General features: G+C 49.1%; 1 protein-coding gene across 1 annotated transcript in view; it reads left to right on the top strand.

Moving 5' to 3' along the window:
• The window catches only part of DTD1 (D-aminoacyl-tRNA deacylase 1), a 108,045-nt gene extending 87,827 nt beyond the window's left edge, over positions 1 to 20,218 (top strand). Inside the window, exons 5-6 of the mRNA XM_019927543.3 lie at positions 11,215 to 11,381; positions 19,651 to 20,218. Of these exons, the coding sequence (XP_019783102.1) occupies positions 11,215 to 11,367 (153 nt within the window). The 3' untranslated portion in view covers positions 11,368 to 11,381; positions 19,651 to 20,218. The remainder of the gene's footprint in view (positions 1 to 11,214; positions 11,382 to 19,650) is intronic.
• Positions 20,219 to 21,878: the final 1,660 nt, after the last annotated feature.

Here is a 21,878-nt window from a genome sequence, read left to right on the forward strand (position 1 = left end):
GGCCCAAGTCGTACCCTATCGTTTTTTTCCTTGTTCAGCCCTTTGCTTTTCTGGGAGTGTGTACTTGTCTTTCTTCTCTTGAAATCTTGTTTGAAGCACTGTATTTTCTGCTCCTGCTCCCAGACCTCTGAGCCCAGGCGTTCTCTTTCAAGGTCCTTCCTGCGGGAGCCCCGTCCTCCGGAGCGCTTGCCCCACTCCCCTGCCCTGTGGACAGGTGGCCACCCCCTGCCCCTCACCCCGGCCCGGCTGCCGAGCACCCTGACCTTGACTTCTCTTCAGGTTGTGGGCACTGTTTTTCTGGGTCCCACGTCTTCATTATTTTGCACAATAATTCTTCATCGTTCCAAATCTGTTCTGTTGGCATTTGTACATGTAAGACCCAGTGGGGCAGAGAAAAGGTCTCCCCTCTTTTTTAAGACTCTTGCAAATTGAAGAAACATTTTGAATCATTTAAGCAACACTACTAGTTTAAAATGCTCGTGAACAGTTTTCTGGTACCAATTATGCATTGGAATACCAAAGATGAAATTGTTTTAGTGTCTCCTGAAACTTCGCTACAGCCCGTGATTATTAACCAGACACGTGCCAAGAGAGACTCCAGCCTGAGGCAGATGGTTTTTTGGTTTGTTTTTTTTTTGAATTTTAGAATTTTATTTATTTTTTTATACAGCAGGTTCTTATTAGTTATCTGTTTTATACATATTAGTGTGTATATGTCAATCCCAATCTCCCGCTTCATCCCACCACCCTCCCCCTCCGCCACTTTCCCCCTTGGTGTCCATACGTGTGTTCTCTACATCTGTGTCTCTATTTCTGCCCTGCAAACCGGTTCATCTGTACCATTTTTCTAGGGTCCACATATATGCGTTAATAATGTTAACGCAGATGTTGATGAAGTAGGTGCCTATTGTTTCTGCCCGCAAAGAGCAGCGGCCTAGAGAGGAGGGGGAGCTGATAGCTCAGCCGTGGGGCGCGAGAAGCCAGCCTCTGACCTCCGAGTGCCACAGCCACTGCTGCTTCCTCAGCGGCCGGGAAATAGTTAGCTTCTTGCCCATTACTCTCGAAATTTTATAATTAGCCCCCATCGAAGGAAGAGGCCAGGCCACAGGAGTGGGTTGTGTCATGTTAGAAGTGCAGTTGATACCTTGTCCCCAGTGGGGTTAGGGAATGGAGGGCAACATAATAGAAATCCTGGCTGCTAGAATATATCGTTTGCCATGTATATGGGTGACCAGTTTTCAGAGAATTCACGTATATAGTGAGATGTCACAGGACTGTACTGCATCCCTCAGCGCCTTCAGTGGGGGTGGAATCCTCATCACCCCCATGGCCCTCCTGTGTCTGGGGTGCCCACCAGTGGAGAACACTGGTTAACATGGGGCCTGTAACACATAACAAATGATCACGTTAAAATGTGGCTCATTTCAAAGCATGTAAAATGCTTCTGGTTTGGCTGCCCCCCGAAGTGAAAGGCTTGCGGTACAGGTCTTCCCAGGACAGGAAGCACGGTGAGGGGTGGAAGCGAGACGGGGAGGGGGACCTGTGTGTTGGTGACCCCTGGGCAGGGCACCCCTTGGGGGGCCGCATGGAACACATCTCAGCGTGGGTGCCGTGCGGCCTGAGGGGGCTGGAGGTGGATCCCTAGCACTCATTTCCCCCTGGCCGAGATCACATCCAGGAGTGCTTGCCTCCAGACATGTCTGCTGCCCACATTCAGGCCGGGTACCCCCCCTGGGCCCGGGGGCATCTTCAGGCTGAAGGTGCAGGTGCTCAGGCTGGAGGAGGTCAGAAGTCGTGGGCTGACACTGCAGGGACCTCTGGGCTGGGGGACATGCAGGCCCTGACAGCCTCTGCCGCGGTGATAGAGAAACCCACGCCTTTGCTGACCTCGATCCCATGATGGCCTGAAACAAGCCGCCCCGGGTCCTGAAGGCTGGAGCCACCCCCGCGTGGACGTGGACTGGAGGAGAAGAGAGTAAGAATAATGCGAAAGACAGCCGGGTACCCCGCCCTCACTGCCACTTCGCATGCCTAAGAGGGTTTTTGTAAACAATGGGGAATTAGAAAATAAAATTAGATTGCACGATTTCAGATGGGAACGGATGCCTCCTTGCCTGACTTTTTTCCTTTTTTAATTCCCACGAAAACCTCAAGCAGAGTTAATAATGTATGAAAATTAGGTACCATGTGTGCACATTGCTTTGTAATGTTTTTATTAAGCAGCCAGTTGATTTAAAAATAACACAACATGACAGTTGACATAATGGCAGATGCTTCAGAGTGTATGGAAACATCCTCTTTGAGTGTTCTGTCAGATTTTCCATTACACAAGGACATTTTTAAAAAAGAAGCTTTCAGAATTATCACATAATATGAAATTATATCAAGTTACAATTCGATAAAACAAAGTTGCCCAAATATAAATTCCAACTGCTTTTTAAAAAATGGCTTAGTCAACTAGAGCTAATCTGTGGAAGTAGGTTTCTACAGATTGTTTAAAATTCCACAGTAGATTCACACTTCTGTCTTCTCGGAGTTTTGCGAGTCTCATAGGCTGATGGGAATTTGCCTTTTCTTCTTCCCCCTTCCCACTCTCTGCCCTCTGGCCTGTAGGCAGCGGAAAGAAACAGGGAGAAGCAAAAGGTCATGGAGCCAGGGGTGTCCAGTAGCTCAGGAGATGTCCCGCCCATGGCACGGGGGCATCGGGCTTGGGTGGAGGCGCCCTTTCCTTGAGCGCCGTCCTCCATCATTCCCTGAAGGGTCCACCCCTGAAGGGGTCCCCGCCTGACGTGGAGGGACTGTGGGCTGCTCTGGTCACTGTGTGGGGCCTCTTGGGCTTTCCTGCATCTCTAGGCGGTGCTGGCAGGCCGCCTCCGGTGTGTGTGGTCGAGGGGAGCCCCGGGATTCCACCTGACCCCAGGAGGCCCGTGAAGGTGGAGTATTGCTCCACTCCACAGTGCGTCTTGCTTACTGCCTCGAACGTGTTAGTTATTCAGCAAAACAATTCTCTGGTGTCAGCGTGCTCTGCAGGGTGAGAGAATGGTCAACACGCTGGTTTCAATGACTCGGCACAGTCAGGGCATCTTTTCCTGGCGGTAGGAGTTGGTGGACACAGGAAAGACAGCGAACCTCGTGGAGTGAAGGTTCTAGCGCTGTTGAAAAGGGTTCACGGGCTGGTGGGTTTGGGGCATTTTGTCCTTTAGCTCCTGTCCTTCTAAGGGGATGTGCCAGCCATGTCCTTCTTCTGCAGCTTCCTGTGGTTGCCCGCTCGTGCCTTCTGACATCAGCGGGGCCACAGGTGTGGGCCAGCGCCCGTGGAGCCATCATACCTTGTGGTACTTTACAATGTAATTGCAGAGGGGACATTTGATCTTTACGACTTTCTTGGAATCTTTGCAAGGGGTTGGTTGGAACAGAACCTTTCCATCTACATCACGGTCTATAAAAATCCTAGTAACTGGCTTCATGGGGCTCGCGCTTTTCTTTTGTTACTTTCTTCACTCTCTAATTAGATTTTGCTCCTTCACGGGACAGAACAGTCTGGCCGGAAATGACCAGCATTAAAATACCTCAAAGGCAGGGCTGTACCTGGCATCGCCCTAGCAAGATCACAGCAGGGTTGGCTGCCCGGACCTGGGGTAACCTCAGAAGCCCCTGTCCAGGTGAGCTTCGGCCTCAAAGGAGCCAGGTCGACTGGGGGCTCGGCTGGGAGTCTGGTGGCCTGAGGCTCCTCCCAGCCTGGCCACTGCCTGGCCATGGCCTTGAACTTTCTCTCTCAACTGACTCCACTTCCCGTGCGCTCAGAAGCAATCTGGGAGTAATAATACCTGCTCTTGACTCCTCGGAATGCTCAACGTGACAAATTGGTTGTCACAATCTAAGGGACCATTTATTTCCCTAGTGTGAAGACAGACCGTAAAGGGATGAAATTAAATTCTCAGGTTATACTCATGGGCCCTTTGAGGAAGGAGTTGCCCCTTTTAGTCAACTGTAGTCTAAAAAAGAAGAAGAGGAAGACCTGAAATAGTTTTTGTGGGACTTATGTGAACGTACAAAAGCATCTACAAGAAACTGTAATTTTTCACATTTCTCCAAATCGTGTTGGAAGCAAGTCTGAGACATCGTCTCGCTCGGAGAATTACCCTTCCATCAGGGGTTGCTGGGCACCTGTTTTGTTTGGAAACGACTTGCAAAGAAACCATCTCTCTTGAACCCCTCCAAAACCGCTTCTAGTGCCTGTCAGCTGCGTGGTTTGGACGTTCCCGAAAGAGGCAGGCGGGTGGTGGCAACTGCAGACACAGACCTCTCTGCCAGCTCCTTTGAACCCTCCCAGCCTGGATTGGTGTCCGCAGCTGCAGAGCAGAGCCCTTGGCTGGGCCTCCCCTGCACACGTGGAATCTCGGGGGCGCCCAGAGTCTGACTGTACGCAGAGCGCATCCTGGGAGCTTGTGGTGTCCACGGCAGCCTGGAGGGGCTCCTTCATTTAATGTTCTATGTCATCGTCCACTGGATCAGCCCACAGGGTGAAGGGATCTGCCTTTGGAGATGCTTCAGCAGCGCTGTTCTATGAGAAAGACCCGGGCAGGTAGGAGTAGCTCACACGTCTCAGAGCCCGTCCTCCAGTGCCCAGGGCAGGCAACCTGGCAGTAGAGGCGCAGAGGACAGACGGCCAGCCCGAGGGTCTCCGCTTCTCCCCTTCCAGTGGTCTGCGGTCCGCCCCCTGCCCCGGGAGGGGTCCCTCCTCTGGAGCGCCCACACGGTGCCCTGCTCTGTGGGTCCCACGTGTTTCCTTCTCTTGTGCTGCTGAAGAGCATTAGTTACGCCGCCGACAGGGGCTCAAGCCGGAGCCTCCCGTCCCCCAGAGGCCGTCACCTGGTCACTCCCCGCCCCCATGCTCATTTGTCCAGCGTCTCATGCGCACTGCGGACTGCCCATCACCACGGCCGTGGTCATCAGTGGAGACTCAGGGCTCTCCCACACCTATCCCCCCAGCCGGCCAGCATCCCGTTTGTGCCCCAGTCCTGGGTGACAGTGACCCCACAGTGCGCTGACCCCATGCGCTCCCGGCCGGACGCCCCCCTTACCGTGGGTGCTGCGCCCCGGGCAGGACTTAACCCCCTCCCCTGCTTCTCCTGGTGGCCTTGACCTCACTCGGCCCCTCGCTCCTCAGCCTGTCTCGTGCAGCCCTTGATGTCCAGTTCAGTCACCTCTGTGTCATCACCCTGTGCCCGGGGGGCCTGCAGCGTGGCTGGTGGTGAAGCGCGAACACAGAGTCCCATGCTGGTCCTGGGAGGCCTTCTCCTCCCTCCTCCAGGGACTCCTGTCCCGCCCTCAGCCCTGCTTCCGTCAGCCCTCCCAGAACTTGGGGGCCTGCCCCCCACCCTCCGCGAGCCCTCCACATGCTGGCCGCCCTGTGTTCCCTGCTATGATGCTCTGATGCTCACTGCTTTCCGGGGCTGCCCCGTGTCAGTGGCCGGCCTGGGCCAGACTGTTCTCCGTCACCCTGGTCCTCCTCTCCCGCTGCCACTGACGGGCCCCACTTCAGGGCCTTTCCTTGGGTCAGGATCAGGGCCCCTGGAGAGCTCCCTCTGGGCCCTCTTGTCTTTGGGGGCTTCCCCATCCTGCTTCCTCCTCCAGCCTCGTTTCCGGCTCACTCAGCTTAGGTTTGCGCCTTCTGATTCTTCAGCCACAGGGTGGAAACACACAGTCACGTTGAGGTCCTACGGCGGCTTGCTGCTGGACCACCGCGGAGCAGGATCCGCGTTAGGGCAGAGGGGCTGAGGTCCCTGCGTGTTCTCCACCAGCGAGGACAAGTGCTTCAGGCAGGATGCTGGGGGCGCCGGCGCCCTCGGCTTCACTTCAGAGTGGGGATGGTGATGGTGCCCTCGTGCATGCCGAGGGCTGAGAACAGAGCCTGGCAGTGGGAGCTGCCAGTTATTTATGTGATGGGCAGTCGGCCCCAGGAAAGCCAGCGCTCTGCTTGGTTCTCCTCTGTGTCCCTGGCACCTAGGACAGGGCATGACGTGTAGCCCAGTGCTCAATAAATATCTCTGAAATGAAGTTCATAGATTAAGGAAGAGGGGCTGTGTCATGCCCTGGAAAGAATGTGGAGTTTGGCGTCTAGAGGCCTGGTCCCGTCTCTGCCTTTTGCACCCTGTGCATGACACCTGAGCAAGCCCCCCACCCTTTTGAAGGCCCGTTTCTCCTTTACTTCGATGAGTGTGTGATGAGATGCTTTGCTTTCAGCTGCACATGCTCCAAACCTGGCCGAGTGTGGCTGAAACAGGGAGGAGCTTAGTGACCCACCCCCCAAAAGGATGGCTGATTCCTCTGGCTTGGCTTTACCCCTCCCCGGAGGTGTCTCTGTACCCCTGGACACCCCATCTCGTTCCAAGAGCTGCCACCACTCCAGAGGTCTTTGTCCGTCCCCAGGTCTCCATGCACCTCTGTTTATTTGGGAGAGAAACCTTTCTCTGAAGCCCCCTGGTGGTCCCTCAGGTCCTGGTGGCTGTGAATGCTGTCCCCTGACCATGTGACAGCAGGCTCAGACAGTGCAACTTCTGAGCAGAAGGCTGCTCATGCCAGCAGGGAGAGAGGAGGGAGCTGGAGGATGACTATAGCGTAGGCTGCCAACAGTGGCTTCTCCAGGGGACGCTGATGAGAATACAACTGTTACGGGGTTGTTCAGAGCAGTCGAGATCAGGTGGGCGGAGGTGCAAAGCGGGGTACCTATGGGGGGCTCTATCTACCCCATTTACTTTATACCTTTGTGCAGATGCTTGTTTAAAAAGAAACTGTGAATGCCCTGGTAGGGCTTGTGGGTGGGTGGGTGGGGCTTGTCCTCTGCAGTGTGGCCGCAGTCTCCATCCTGCCCTAAAGTCTTAGAGTTACTTCACTCATTTTGCTTCTGCCTGGTCCCTCAGGGCATTATTACATTTGCAGGCCCCCGTGATAGAGCATTGTTCAACTAGTTTATTTGTACATTAGGCAATCAGAGCATGGTCATCTTAATTAAAAAGAAAGTTCTTTATTTTCTCAGTGGATATAGGCGTGAGTCAGGGAGGTTTGGGTCTAGATATTCCAGCCCGCCCTCACTGGCCCCCCTCTTCAGAGATCCACCGTGAGAGGCATGGGCTGGCCTTGGGACAGTTACCTGGCCCCTGGCCGTGTCTTGTGCCTGGAGTTGCCTTTGGAAGGTTTGGGTTTCTCTTTAAGGCGCTAGAGCCTGTATGGTTTGGACACTGTCTCCTTTGCAATATGGACACTCTCAGATGATTAAAAAGCAAACAAACAAAGAAACAAAAGTCCTCCATTTTGGTGTCTAGGTCCTGTGTTCACTGGCCTGTGCGGTTTTTATTCTCCTTGACGTAAGTGTGCTCGTTAACCTGAAAGCCGTGGACATGCTACAGGAGTCCGTGTGCAGCACCAATTTCTTTTCTTCTTTTTCTTTCTTTCTCATTTGTTTCCTCAAAAAAAAAAAAAATCCAATTGCTTTCTTGCCTTAAGATGTAAATTCCACATTTTGGCTGCATTGGATTCCAAGTTTTCCGAGAAAAGGCTTAAATTTATTAGGTTAGTTCACAATGTTCCCTCAGAGAACTTTTACTTTGAGGCGTGGAGCCATATGTGGTTGGGTTGTTTTAAGATAAATAGTGAACGACAATCAGCATTACATTGTTTACAGAAACTCGGGCTGCGCCTGTCCCTTCGGTAATTGTCACTCGTGATTCAGTGATTCACAAGCTTGGTCCAGGGCGGTAGGGATGGAGCTGGGGTGTAAGGCCGCGCTGATGTTTCTGCAGTTTGGCTCAACGTTGATGGCGCCTCTGGGCCAGTGCAGAGTCAGACGGTGCCGTGGGGCCCTGAGCAGCCTCTGGGAAGCCTGCTTCCATTGGGGATTATTCCCCATCACCCTGCCAGGATCTGGCTTCTCCGCAGCATTAAAGAGTAGAAAGCGAGTAACAGGTTGGATCACAAACAAGCCTTTGCATGAGTTGGAATCTCAGCAGTGCGGGAGCCTTGGTTTGGTTGTGTCACTGGCGATAGTCAACATTTTTTTATATTTACCTCTGAAGAGGGGAAACAAAACTGAGAGGGCCTCTTGAAATAAAAATCATGCTGTCTCAGTGTCTAACTTGGAACATGTTCACGGTTATATCTGTGCATTCGTAGATATATCCATCCACCTACAGATATGTACACATATAACACACACGTGCAAACACACATACAGACACTGATGTGAATGTAAACGGCTGACAGCAGAAGGCAAGGCGATTATCACAGTTCACTGCCGAACACTGATTCCCAGATGTTTGGATTTCATGAACTAGGGACATGAAATATAAAAAAGGAAGGGGGCCAGCACGAATTGCCAACTTCATGTTTTCTAAGGTCATTAAGAAATTGTTTTGGTGATAGACGCTAACTAGACTTACGGTGGTGGTCATTTCGCAGTATGTACAGCTATGGAATCGTTATGTTGTACACCTGTAACTGATATAATGTTATACGTCAATTATATCACTATAAAAAAATTCTTTTAGTTGTAAAATACACATAACATAAAATTTACCATCCCACCCATTTTTAATTGTACAGCTCAGTACGGTTAAGTACATTCATGTTGTGCATCCAAGATCATTTTGCGAGAAAAAGAGCAAGACAGAAGGGCACCCATTTACCATCCTAATCATTTCTTAGAAGAAAGAGCATTTAACACCAAAAGGGAAACAAGAAAGGAAGGCTGGCATCTTGATGAAGGAAATTCCTCCCACATCTGCGGTAGAATGGCACAGAGAAAAATAATCGTTCATGGAAAAATAATAGTGCAGAGGGAAATATATAGCAAAGAGCTCTGTGTAGCCATTACTCAGATTTTTAAAACGCTAACCTTTTGGTTTAGCAGTGTATACAAGTGTCGAATCATTACATTGTACACCTGAAACTAATACAATGTCTGTCAATTTTATCTCAATTAAAAAGTGCTGGGGCTTCCCTGGTGGCGCAGTGGTTGAGAGTCCGCCTGCCGATGCAGGGGACACGGGTTCGTGCCCCGGTCTGGGGAGATCCCACATGCCACGGAGCAAAAAAAAAAAAAAAGTGCTAGCCTGTTGTCATCTTTGCTCAAGATCATCCTATTCACCGTGCCTGTACCTGAGCTGTTTTTTACCAGGCCATGGCCAGAGGAGCTCAGCTTTGCCACAAAGTGCACAGTTTAGTAGCAGTGATACTTTTTCACAGCAAGACTTTGTTGACGAAGGAAGCTGTGTGTTGGTTTACATCCTGGCACGAGTCTTACCGTCAGTGGTCCGAGGGCCAGTAGCAAGCAGTCCACGTCTGACAGCGGTCAGCAGCTCTGTTCTAGAGCTGGTTTTGTTGTTATAGAAGTGAAAGCTGACAGTTACAGTTGGAGCCCATGTATATTCATCCCACTATGATCCCATTCTCTTCTCTTTCTCCCCAAAGTTAACTGGACTTGCTTGTATGCTCCCAGTCCATCCTCCATCTGCCCGTTAGTGGCACGTAGTGCTTTGTGAAAATGGGATCCTACTGTTCTGGCCTCTGAAGCTTACATTGGTTTGTCTAACGTGGGTTTAGACACATATCTGGTTTTTTATTTTTTATTTTTTTTAATTTTTTTATTTTTTGCGGTACGCGGGCCTCTCACTGTTGCGGCCTCTCCTGTTGCAGAGCACAGGCTCCGGACGCACAGGCTCAGCGGCCATGGCTCACGGGCCCAGCCGCTCCGCGGCATGTGGGATCCTCCCGGACCGGGGCACGAACCCGTGTCCCCTGCATCGGCAGGCGGACTCTCAACCACTGCCCCACCAGGGAAGCCCTAGAGACGTATCTGTTTTGATACATGTCCATCTGCTCTAGATATCGCTCTGTGGGACTGTGCCACGTTCTAGTTACCTGTCCTCCTACAGTGGACTCAGGTTGTTTCTAGGTTCTTGCTAAATACAAGCAGTACCACGGTGCACATTCACAGGAGCTTTTCCTGCAACACGAGAGGGAATTTATCCAGGTGAGCTTTCTGGGAAGGGAGTCCTGGGTCAAAGGGGAAGTGAAGCCTTCATTCACAAAATGGAATTAGCTTGTTAACCAAGCCGGTTGTTTACTACAGCTGTTCAGGCACCTGGGGTTGGGAGGTGGGGGAGATAATATCATAAGTCCACCATTAGTAAACTTGGTTTTCTGGACCGAATTGAGAGCTGCTGATTGTTGATCTACCTAAAGGTTTAATTCAGAGTCTGAGAATAATAAAGCGATGATCTGGCAGGTTGGTTACAGTAACTTTCCTTTGCGTCTTCACGGGGCAGAGACCAGCGGGGAGCGTCTGGCCCTTCCCTGTTTCCCCCTTTCCACGTGAATGGGAAAATGTTTGCAGACTTGACCTGGGAGGCCCATGAACCTGGGTGTTGCCGTGTCTCAGGCTTTGTCACAGATGGTTTTTATGGTCCAAGAAAATCCCGTGGCCATGGCTTGGCCCGTCTCCTTGGATGAGTTTCTTGGCAGGTCTTTCTGGGGTGGCTGAACCGTTGTGCAGAGTGTCAGCGGATCTGTCTTTCCACTGTCCGGTCTGTGGTCTCTGAACAAGCTGGGGAGACACCCAGGGCAGAAGTGACCCTGGGTGGCCTGTGGGACGTGTGCCCTGTGGCAGTGTCCCCGTGTAGCCACCACGCAGCCCGCCGGGAGCACCCAGGGTTTGGGCTGTGGACGAGTCAGGCTTCAGTCTCAGGACAAACCGAGGGCCCAGATGATGTCTCATGTGTCTGATGTACTTTATCACAGCCTTCTCTCACCTTCAGCAAATGGTGGAGAAAACAGTGAGTGGGAAGACAAAGTGGTGAGAAAAAAGCTATAGAGACATCAAAGAAAAAAATAACAGACTAAAAGCCTTTTCATTTACAGTCTCTGCTCAGCCTGTCAAAGAAGGCTGTTAGTGGCCCCTCCCCAAAACCCCAAGACAGGCAGAGTGGTGGGGAAATCTGACGGACGTCATACGTCTGATGTGTCTGTATTAAGGATGCTGGTGTCTGACAGACAGACACTTGGTGTGGGATCTGGCATGTCGGAGCCACTGCGATGCCCCATGTTATCAGACAGAAAGCGTTTTTAGTGGTTGCTGCCTGTGAAGTAATTGGTGCTTTGGACATATAGGCACGAGTTTACATTTGTAAAATAATTCTCTTTCTTTTTCATAACCAGCTGTCGAAGCTTGAAAAGCAACAGCAGAGGAAAGAAAAAACCAGAGCCAAAGGGCCTTCTGAATCAAGCAAGGAAAGAAGCGCTCCTCGCAAGGAAGACCGCAGCGCCAGCAGCGGGGCCGAGGGGGACGTGTCCTCGGAGCGGGAGCCGTAAGGGCCGGGGCGCAGGTAGGGCTCCCCCGGAGCTGCATCGGCGCCTCTTGTCGGGGGCACCAGTCGGGGTAGAGGACAGGGTGGCTTTGGAGGCAGAGCTTGCTTTATGGCGGTTCCTTGTGGCTTCCTGAGATCTGCTGCCTCCAGGGCAGAGAGAAGAGTTGAGACGCGCCCGCGTCAGGCAACGACTGCAGCTCCTGGCGCTTCTAGAGTGTGGCAGATGGGAGCTCCTGCCTCTGCGCTCTCCTCTCAGCAGCTGCGGGAGGCCTCCCCTCACAGCCTGCGGCCTTCACGTCCCCCGCGCAGCGCTGCCTGTTCACTTTCCTTTCCCGAGAAGGGAGTGCCTCACGGTTCCCTGTAGCTTGGGTCCACCTCCCTGCCTGGAGGTCACAGGCCTCTGGAGCTTGTCCCAGCTGCCCGATGGCCCTCGGCTCAAGTTCATTCCCCGTGAACACATCACATGGCGGTGTTCACAGGAGCAGGGAGCAGCGAGGAGACAGTCCCGCCAGAGCACCGGGCAGTGCACCGGTGCCAGGACCGCGGGCCAGGTGGACAGGGACGCGGCCGTGGCTCCAGGGAAGGGACATGGGGCTCTTTTGGGGAGCTTGTCTGAAGGCAGGGGTGGAGGAGGGGCCCGGGCCATACAGGGTCCGGTTTTGGAGAAATGTGGGTTTTGTCCTGGGATCATGGCGAACCTTTTGAAAGCTGTCAAGTGCACAAGTGACACAGTCAGATCCCGAGTTTCGAAAGGTGACCCCAGCAGCCGTGGGGAGCAGGCTGGAAGCGACAGGCCAGTGACAGGCCAGTTGCAGAAACCAAAGGAGCCAGGCCGGGCGTGCAGTCTGGAGCCTTCGGGTTGTGGACTGTCGATCAAATCAAGTCAGCCTTGGGTTCGCCCTGGAGATGCCACATGGCGAGAGGGAACACTCGTGAGATGGCTTGTGCCTTCTGAAGGGACTGGGGACCAGGAGTCTCCTGCGGAGTGTCCCCAGGATGTCCGCTGCCGGTGCTGGGAAGATTTGCCGAGCCCACGGCGGACCGGCCGGCAGACGTTAGTAGAGCAGACGGGTGGGGTGGAGATCTTGGAAAGGAGGGGTTGCTGAATCGTAGTTTTATGGGGGGCCATGTGGCATTGTCAGTCCTGTAAGGCCCTGTTGACTTTCCCCAGTCACCATGTTCTGTCCAAGTGTAACTCCGGGGAGGTGAAAACCGTGCTCGCGGGTCTGGGCTCACGCATGTCCCACACTCAGGTGAGCAAGAAGCCGGAGTCACAGGGGAGCCTTTCACACTCGGCCTCATTTGTCTCCCCACCTTGTTCTGGATCTTGACGCTGCGGCCTCAAGCCGTTGGTTTTTATTTGTGAACTGAAACAGTTGTTATAAGTTAGGGAGAGTCTTCTGAATGTGGAATTTGGTGTATAAATAATGTTAAATATTCATGAACACACAGTAACCTTTTTTTTTTTTTTTTTTTTTTTTGCGGTACGCGGGCCTCCCACCACTACAGCCTCCCCCGCCGCAGAGCGCAGGCTCAGCGGCCATGGCCCACGCTGCGCAGCCGCTCTGCGGCATGTGGGATCCCCCCAAACGGGGGCACGAACCCACGTCCCCTGCACCGGCAGGCAGACTCCCAACCACTGCGCCACCAGGGAAGCCCCACACGGTAACCTTTTATGTGGCATTTATGTTACATAAAACTTCCCCTCCAAGATGCTGAGGATTTGCTCATCACTGACATGGTCAGTTTTGTTGTCAGAAATACCGGCAGTGCTTCTGATTTACGGTGCATCCAGAAATCCGAAATCTGGGGGTGAAACGTGCCACATAAAGACAGTGCACAGGGCTGCTCTTTGGGTTAGTTTTCTAATTGTGCTAATTAATAAAGTGGGTCCAGCAGTGATTCAGAACCTCGTCAGGTGCTTATTTGCATCCTACCAATTTCTGTGTGACAGTGAGTAAGTTATGTAATTTCTGCTTCTTTGGTTTTTCTTCTGTGAACTTAGTGAGTGAAGCTCATCCCTTCAGCGAAGTGGGGAGATGCAGGTGGGTACGAGCCACCATGCCCAGCAGAGCACCCGGGTTTTAGCCACGCTCCCGGATTTGCAGACCTTAAAGGGATTAGGCTAAGCGACAGCTGGTACTCCATGGATATATTGGGGGGTTTGCTGCTCGTGGACATTTGTTGCCCCTTCTGCTGGACTTTGTCATCCCAGTCGACCCCCAAAACCACCACTCAGTGTTCAGATGTCTGTAAGAGCTCAGTTACATGGTGACAGAAGGTAACCTTGGCATTGGCCCTGTTCCACTGAAAAACAGCAGCCCCCCCGCCCCCAGTGAGGGGAGCTGCAGCTTTCATTTGCTGCAGGTTTCATTTACTTTTCTTTAAAAACGGAAAGAGGCCTGGGGAGCCTCACAGGCCCGAAGGGGAGCAGCTTTGAGTTTCCGAGGCATGAGGGAGAAAAAAGAGGCGAGAGAAAATGGAATGAGAACCTGCATGATCTTGGGTGTATGTTCCTTTGAAAATGAGCTCAAACCTACTTGGTTCGGAGGACCTCCCCAGGGTGCCGCCATCTCTCTGTCACATTGCAGACATTTCTTATTTTACCAGATGGACGTGAAACTGCTAAAATTAACTTCTCTTTTGTCCTCTGTCTCATTCCTTCGGGCTCCTCCTCTTGCTGGGAGGATTCATGGTTTCCTCTGAGGCTGCAGCTCAGTTTTCCCCCCTTTGTGTCCCACAGCTAAAGGAACGAGGGCTACTTCTCATGAAAAGAGTGTGGTTTCTGCCTGTGATCACAGGCTGCAGTATCCACTCGTTTGAGTATTGACTTAACTGCCGTCATGAGTGTGTGCACGAGAGGGGCGCATTTCGAGCCAGCACCCCGTGTTTCTGTCCTCAGATGTCAGCCCTCGAAACCAAGCAAGGAAAAAGTTTGGGAAGCTGCTGTCTGTTTGCTTTTCCAACTTGACCTTTGTCTGTATAGTGAGACTTGTCCTGGCCAAGCACGTTTCTTCCTGATGAGCTAGAGCAGGTGTGTGTGTGTGTGCGCGTGTGTGTGTGCGCGCGTGTGTGTGCACGTGCGCGCGCGCTCTGTAAAAGGCTATTCCATCACTTTTCACTGTTTTTTTCCCTGTAGAAGGTGGGATCTTTTATTCCCAGAGCTTCACTTTGCTTCCCTGTGTCAACATTCATACCACTTTTCAAGTCCCTGTGCATTTCATGGTATAAAAATACACTATGCCTCTGAGGTAGTGTTTTTAACAACCTTTTCTCAGTGGCTGCCCTAGAGTTTGCAGTATACATTTTGTTTTCTTCTTTCATAGGCATAAGCTAATACTAAAATCCCCAAAACACTTACGGTGTTACTTCATGATATTGAAGGAACATACAATAAGATTTTCAAAGAACACATTGACAAAATAGTATTTAATCCAAATTCACTGTTATATGGGCCTATGCTTTTTTTTTTTTTTTTGCTGTATGCAGACCTCTCATTGTTGTGGCCTCTCCTGTTGCGGAGCACAGGCTCTGGACGCGCAGGCTCAGCGGCCATGGCTTACGGGCCCAGCCGCTCCGCGGCATGTGTGATCCTCCTGGACCAGGGCACGAACCCATGTCCCCTGCATCGGCAGGCAGACTCTCAACCACTGCGCCACCAGGGAAGCCCGGGCCTAAGCTTTTTAAAATCCATGATGTTTATATTTACTAAGATCTGGAATATTTGAAGAATAATGTGAGGATAATGGGAAATTTTTACAGAATTCTAGGATGCCCAATAATGCCTGGATAGCATATGCAATTAGTGGAAAACAATAATCTATCTTATGTGACATATCAATCAAAGAGAAATGATACCTTCCATTGTGAGGTTAATGAGTTATTCACAATTATGTCATTTATAGGATATAACAGAGTTTGTGGTATACACTTTTAACAAATCTGAGCCCACCTGCAAACAGCCTGGCCTCCTCACCTGTGCAGGTGCCTCATGGCAGCATCTCCCAGTCCCTCCCTTATGTTCCTCGTGACCTGTGTCACTCACGCCACTTTCATGTGTTCCACAACCCAATGCATTGTTACTGTTATCATTTCATAAGTAGTTTTTTAGATGAACTAAGAATAAGAAAAAGAACAGATCTTATTTTACCTTAATTTCATCTCTGATGCTGTCCCTTTCGTTATGTCAGTCCAAGTTTCAGAGCTGTATTGTGTTCCTTCTGCCTGAAGAACTTTGAGCATTTCTTGCAGATCAAAGAGAGTCTTTGTTTCTCCTTCACTTTTGAGGGATAGTTTTGCTGGTATAGAATTCTGGTTTGGTGGTTTCTTTGGTTGAACACCTTAAATATTTTATTCCACTCTCCCCTTGGTGGCATAGTTTCTTCTGAGATGTCCTCTGTAATCCACAGCCATGTGCCCCCTCCTCCCACTCCGCCTTCAGCTTCTTTCAAGATTTTCTCTTTGCTTTTTTGCAATTTGCACAGGATTTGCCTAGGTGTGGTTGCTGGTTGGTGTTCTCTGCTTCATGGATCTGTGATTCAGTGTCTCCTGTCATTAAGTTTGGGCTGTTCTTGGCCTTTGTTACTTCTCTGTTCTCTCTGCCTTCTCCTTCTGGTGTGTGTATGTTACCCCTTTTGCAACTGCCCCACAGTTCTTGGATGGTCTGTTCCTTTTTCCGTTCCTTCCTCTTTGCAGTTCGGTTTGGGAAGTTTGTAGGGACCTGTCTTCAGGCCCATGATTCCTCCCTTGGCTGATGAGCCTGTCGAAAGCACTCTGCATTTCCTTTTGATTCTTTCTGGAGCTTCCATGTCTCCACTTACATAACCCATCTGTTCTCGTACGTTGTCTACTTTTCCCAGTAGAGCCCTTAACATATTAATCATAGTTATTCTTCCTTGTCTGATAATTCCAGCGTCTGTGTTAAACATCTAAGTCTCATTCTGATGATTGCTTTGGGTTTTCTGAGCTTCTGGAATCTATAAATGTATGTCTTTCAATACATTTGGGGAATTTTAAGCAGTATTTCTTCCAACGTTATTTTTTGCCCTGTTTTCCCTTGTCTTACTGGGAGGAGATGACTGTTCCCAAACCGAAAGTGTTGTTCTGGCCTTTGTTATACAGGGTGTTGTTCTGCCTGCTCGCTGGTACGGAGCAGGCATATTATGTCACTCTACTCGCAGGGAGGTTGGATTTACTTCATGCCCAGGCTTGCTCCTCAGTTGCCTTATTTATGAGAAATAAACTGGCAAGAATCTGGCCATAATAATTGATTCTGTTTATTGCTCAAGTGCAGAGCTAAGCTTGTTGATAACCTAGAGTGTGCTAATAAAGTAGGCACTACCTGTATGTGGATATTTAAATGTAAATTAATTAAAATTAAATAAAGTTTAATTTCCTCAGTCACAGTAGCCACATTTCAAGTGCCCAGTAGCCACATATGGCTGGTGGCTGCTGTGTGGCACAGAGCTGGCACAGGACAGTCAGTCACTGCAGAAAGTTTGCTTGGGCGGCACCAGCCTAGAGGGATCAAAGTAAAGTTTGAGACTGTCATCTGAACCACTGTAAGTTCGGTAAGACGGACATGGTTAAATATATACAAATATACGTTACAAATTCTACATGGGGTAGAATTTAATCCAAAAAACAAAAACTAACTGCTGTCAGAGTTTGTTCCTTCGACAATCAGGCGACATCAGCTGGTTTTTTTGTTTTTTCCTGCTTGCTTTATTAGTTCACACCAAGCTTTCCTTTTGCAGTTAAAAATGGCATCACTGTCCCCATGTTCTCACCGCCAAGTTAGGACCCACATGCAGCACTCACGCGCCAGGGGAGTGTCTGCTCTGACAGTTCAGTGGAGGCTTCACTGGGGCTCCTAACTTGCTACAAGGGCTGTGTGAGTCCTTCATTGATAACATCGAATTCCCAGCAACTCATGTTTTTCCATGGAACAGCCTGCCTTTTTTGTGTAAACGAGCTCATATTAGATTCCCAGCTATGACTGGAAGTAAATAAATAAATAAAACTTGGGTTGGGTTCTTTTGACTGTGGTTTGGAGAGCCAGTCTGTGGTGTGTGCGTATCCTGACTAGCACTCACGTCTTCTGGTTGCTCGAATGGCCTGAAGCCAGAAACAGATCAGCTGGGAGTCAGCATCTTTGAGAGACTCCGTGTTTAAACAAGCTGTTGAGGGATCCCTTGCTCCTGATCCTGGTCTATTCCCTGCTGCCTCCAACAGTTGAATGCAGTGAAAGAGAACCACCCCAGCAGCTTCTTTCATAAGGCCATGAAATGGTGGTGCCAGGCTATTAGACACTTCTTAATGCATTTATAACATTTTCTCTAAGCAGGTGATTCTATGTCTCTCTAATTTTACAAAGTTAGAGACATACTGTCTGCATAAAGGTACTTGCTTTTGTCATAGAACATACTATCATGGACATCTTCTCGATCGTTCATTCTTTTGTAGTAAACCTTACCATCTCCATCTGCATGGCAAACATTTGAAGCATAAGTTTACTACCGCAGTTCATTAAAGCATGTAGAGTATTTAACTGGTGCAAATGTAAAAGAATAATGTATTCAAGCAGGATCCCAAAGCTCATTTTAAGTTCAAAAGCAAAGGTTTTAATCTGTGCCAAGAAGATAGAGTTCCCCAAAGGTGGAATGTGGGAACTCATTTCAGGATTGCGGTTACTAGTATTGCAGGTGAGGAAAGAGGTATTAAAAGGCCCCAGGTTCTTAAGTTTGGGTTAACATCTTGATTAAAATATAGGAGCAAGTGGGTTGCTTTTCTTGACTTTAAAACGGGAGTATTAAGGTCTCCAGGAATTAGGTTGTGTATTCCCCTTGTGGTTTTTTAGATATCTCCTAGGAAGTAGTGTTGTACTTTGGCAGCCAGGGTTCAGAGCACGAGGGTAGGCCTGGGGGAAATTTTGATCCCTTGTGTGGGTCCAGATAGACCTGAAGAACATGGACAAGCTGCAGTTCCAACCAGCCTTTCCTGTGTGGGCTTGTGAGCCTCAGTGTCAAGCTGGGCTCAAGAATGGAAGGCTGGTCATTCCATGGAGGCGTCTGCTCATAACGTGACCCTTTCTTGAGAACGTGACCTGTGTTGAGTACATCTGGAAGCATGTTCACAGATGTGGCATCACCGCGTGCAAATGACTGTAATCTTTTGAGTTTACTGGAGTTCATCCAGTTAGAGTTTAGGTCTGAGGGAATAGAAACTGCTGTGTGAAGTTTGGGATTTAGTTAAACTTGGATGACAAACGCCTGCCACACAAATCTTGGCACAACCAGCTGGCTTTTGTTGTGGGTTCAGAATTGCAAAAGGAAACGCAGGACGTTTGGACATTTTATACCGAAGAACCTGCCCTCCTTTGAGCAGTATTAAAGATATTCCAAGAACAAGCATTTAGTTTGTACACTGTCCCTATGCTTTCTTTAGGCTCCCCACCCCTCTGCCTCCCTCATTGTTAAAAGGATGTGGAAATGAGACTTTTGTATTTTTTCAAAGGATTTGTCCATCTTATCCATGTCTAATTTGCGGGCATAAAGTTGTGATATACCCTTTTTATTCTTCTAATGTGTGTAAAATCTGTATTGACATTGTCTCTTTGATTCCTGATATTCCTAACTTGTTTTTTCTCTTTTTTCTTGGTAAGTCTGACAAGAAGTGTATCAATTTTATTGACCTTTTCATTTATTTTCTCTTTTGTTTTTCTGTTTGAAACTTCATTCCTTCCTGCTCTTGTTATTCCCCTCCTCCTGCTTGTTTTGGGTTTACTTTGCTTTTATTCTTTTAATTCCTTAAGGTGGAAACTCAGATTATTGACTTAAAAGCTTTCTTATTTTCTAATGTACGCACTTAAAGCTATGAATTTTCCTCTAAGCACTGCTATAGGCGAATGTCACAAATTTTGATTGTTGTATTTCAATTTTCACTCACCTTAAAATATTTTCTAATTTGCCATGTGACTTCTTTTTGATGCAAAGTCCATTTAGAAGTGTGTTGTTTAATTCCCAGATATTTGGTTGGTGGCTTTTTGAGCTCTAAGGGTGAAATTCTAATAAATTGGCATCTCTTTGGTGAGAAGGTATTTGGATTTATACGTGACAAAACGGCAGATTTTTCACAGGAAAGTGAAACACTGTCATTCTCTTGTTGTTGTAAGAACTGAAAGGATATCTCCAGCTATTTTGTTATGCTTGGTCATGTATTTTAATGTGAATTGAAGGCAAATTTTGGGACTCTTCTGAGTAATGTGTCTTATCTTTGTTCTTTTTAGTGCATTATCACTGGGCAGAACTGGATCCTGAAAAATTCATGAAAGATGCTAGGCACCTACTACTTTAAGGATTTGGAACTGAATCCTAAAAAGGAAGATGGAAATAAGAAACTGGGAACCTGAATAGCCCTGCAAAAACAAAAACAAAACAAAATGAACCCACCAAAGTAGCGTTACCGTTTTCTGTTGCTGCTGTGATTTAGTAGAGGAGGGGGTGCTGCCAGTGTGGGGAAGGCACCCCATGCACAGGGCAGGCAAAGAATACACCCAAGTGTCCCCCTCAGAATGGCTGTGTTGGTCCCTCTGATGTCTCAGCTTGCTCTCGGAACAGGCTGGCCCAACATCACTTGTCATCGAGTCCCCCTTTCACACTGTGGTGTATTTCCGCGTGTCCATGGTGGGTCCCAAATGCATTCCTGCTGTCTGTGTTTTTCCCATCACTGGCTAAGCCAGGGCTCCTGTTAGGGTGTAAAGAGAATAGTCATCAGTGATAATGTATTATGTGAGACCTTTGCATCTTGTCAATTTTATCTGTTTTTTCTAAACAGAAATAAACTCCAAAGCTCAACAGACTACTTTATTCTTAAACAAATCCTGCTAATCCTGCTATGTTTCTTTTTAAGGATTTTGTCTGTAGAGATACAATGTGTCTGACCCTTCTCTGTATGTATGTACTTCTTTTCAAATAATTCTTATGCAAGAGGCCTTCCCTGAGTGGTACACACAGGCCCCTGGTTCTATGGTGAGAGCCTGTCTGTGGTGATGTATAGCTGATGCCCTTTTCCTTGGACACAAGACAGCAGGAACGGGGAGTGTATGTGGGAAGGGAATTCTGTTTCAGAAAGGCCAGATAACTGATGCCACGTGCGTGCGGCTCAACTTCTGATTTATCTGCCTTTGGGACGTGGGGGAGAGGCTTCACCATGTCGGACCACACAGCTGCCCTTTGTCCAGGAGCCGCATGGTTGTCCGTGTATCCAAGTCCCCACAGTAACATGAAGAAAGAACCACATTCTAGCAAAGAGTTTCTCAGTTAGTTTTGATCTAGTGGTACAACGATAGTGATCATTTTTAGACTTTATGGGATGTCAATAGTAATATATCTATTGCCATACATAATATACATTTATATAACATATCTATAATATACTAATGCTTATATTGTTATCCTCTCTTGAAGTACTTCTTGTCTAACTATAGAAGAGACGTCCTTATTTGGCATTTTGGTAATGCTGAAACTTTTTTTAAAGCCTACAGCACGGGCTATTCCCAGGCAATCTCCCATGTAAGTACTAACCATGCCCGACCCTGCTTAGCTGCTGAGACCAGACGAGGTGGGGCGTGTTCAGGGTGGCAATGCTGACACTTGATCTGTGACATTGTAATAACGTCTGAGTCCCTCTACTCTGACCCAGTTGTCTGCTTCAGATAAGAACATAGCTAGAAAATATGAGGGGAAAAAAGCTTTAATCACATCTCCAGTGTATATTCAAGTACTTGGAACATAGAGCTGGACAGGGGTTTGCCAAATTGCCTTATTCTGACCTGATGCAGATGGTCCAGTAGAATCCTCGATGGCGTAAACCTCTCGGTGTGAAATCGCGCCGTCCCGGGTGCAGAGCCTGGTCAGCCCCCCCAGCCCACAGGCACTCCGGTCCGGGGAGCTCTCCCATTTCCGTGGTCTGTGTTGGCTTTTACAGAGTGAATTCAGATTCACGCTAAAGTTAACTTGAATCTCCAGTGTTGTAAACTCAGCTGTAGGGTGGTGGACTTGCTGAACAGATTTGTCAGACGTTTTCCTGCCACAATGTTTGATCACCAGCGGCTCATGCGCAGTGAGCAGATGGAGCCTGTCGTGGGGTGATGGGCGAGAGGACCGCACAGAGAGAAGAGCCCGCATGCTCGACGTGTGGACGGTGGTGAAACACGACCCTCATCGCTCACACCCCGGCTCGTGAATCCCACTTCAGAGGGACTCAGACATGTCGGAGTGTGAGTAGCAGCGTGTGGTCAACTTGCTGAAACGTCCGAAAAAGGTAAAGGGAGACAAGGGGAAAAAACCAGAACTCTGAAGGTCTGAAGGATGTGGAGGAGACGCTGGGTTAGAAACAAAGCTGGGAGCAATGGGTGTAAGTGTCATTAACACAGATGCTGTCTTGATAAATGAAACAACACAATTCAACAGGGGGTGACGATGTTGAGAGCATTGGAGCAGAAGTTCTGAGCCT

Source organism: Tursiops truncatus, chromosome 15 (assembly GCF_011762595.2).
Source record: "Tursiops truncatus isolate mTurTru1 chromosome 15, mTurTru1.mat.Y, whole genome shotgun sequence".
In the NCBI taxonomy this organism is placed as follows: domain Eukaryota; kingdom Metazoa; phylum Chordata; class Mammalia; order Artiodactyla; family Delphinidae; genus Tursiops; species Tursiops truncatus.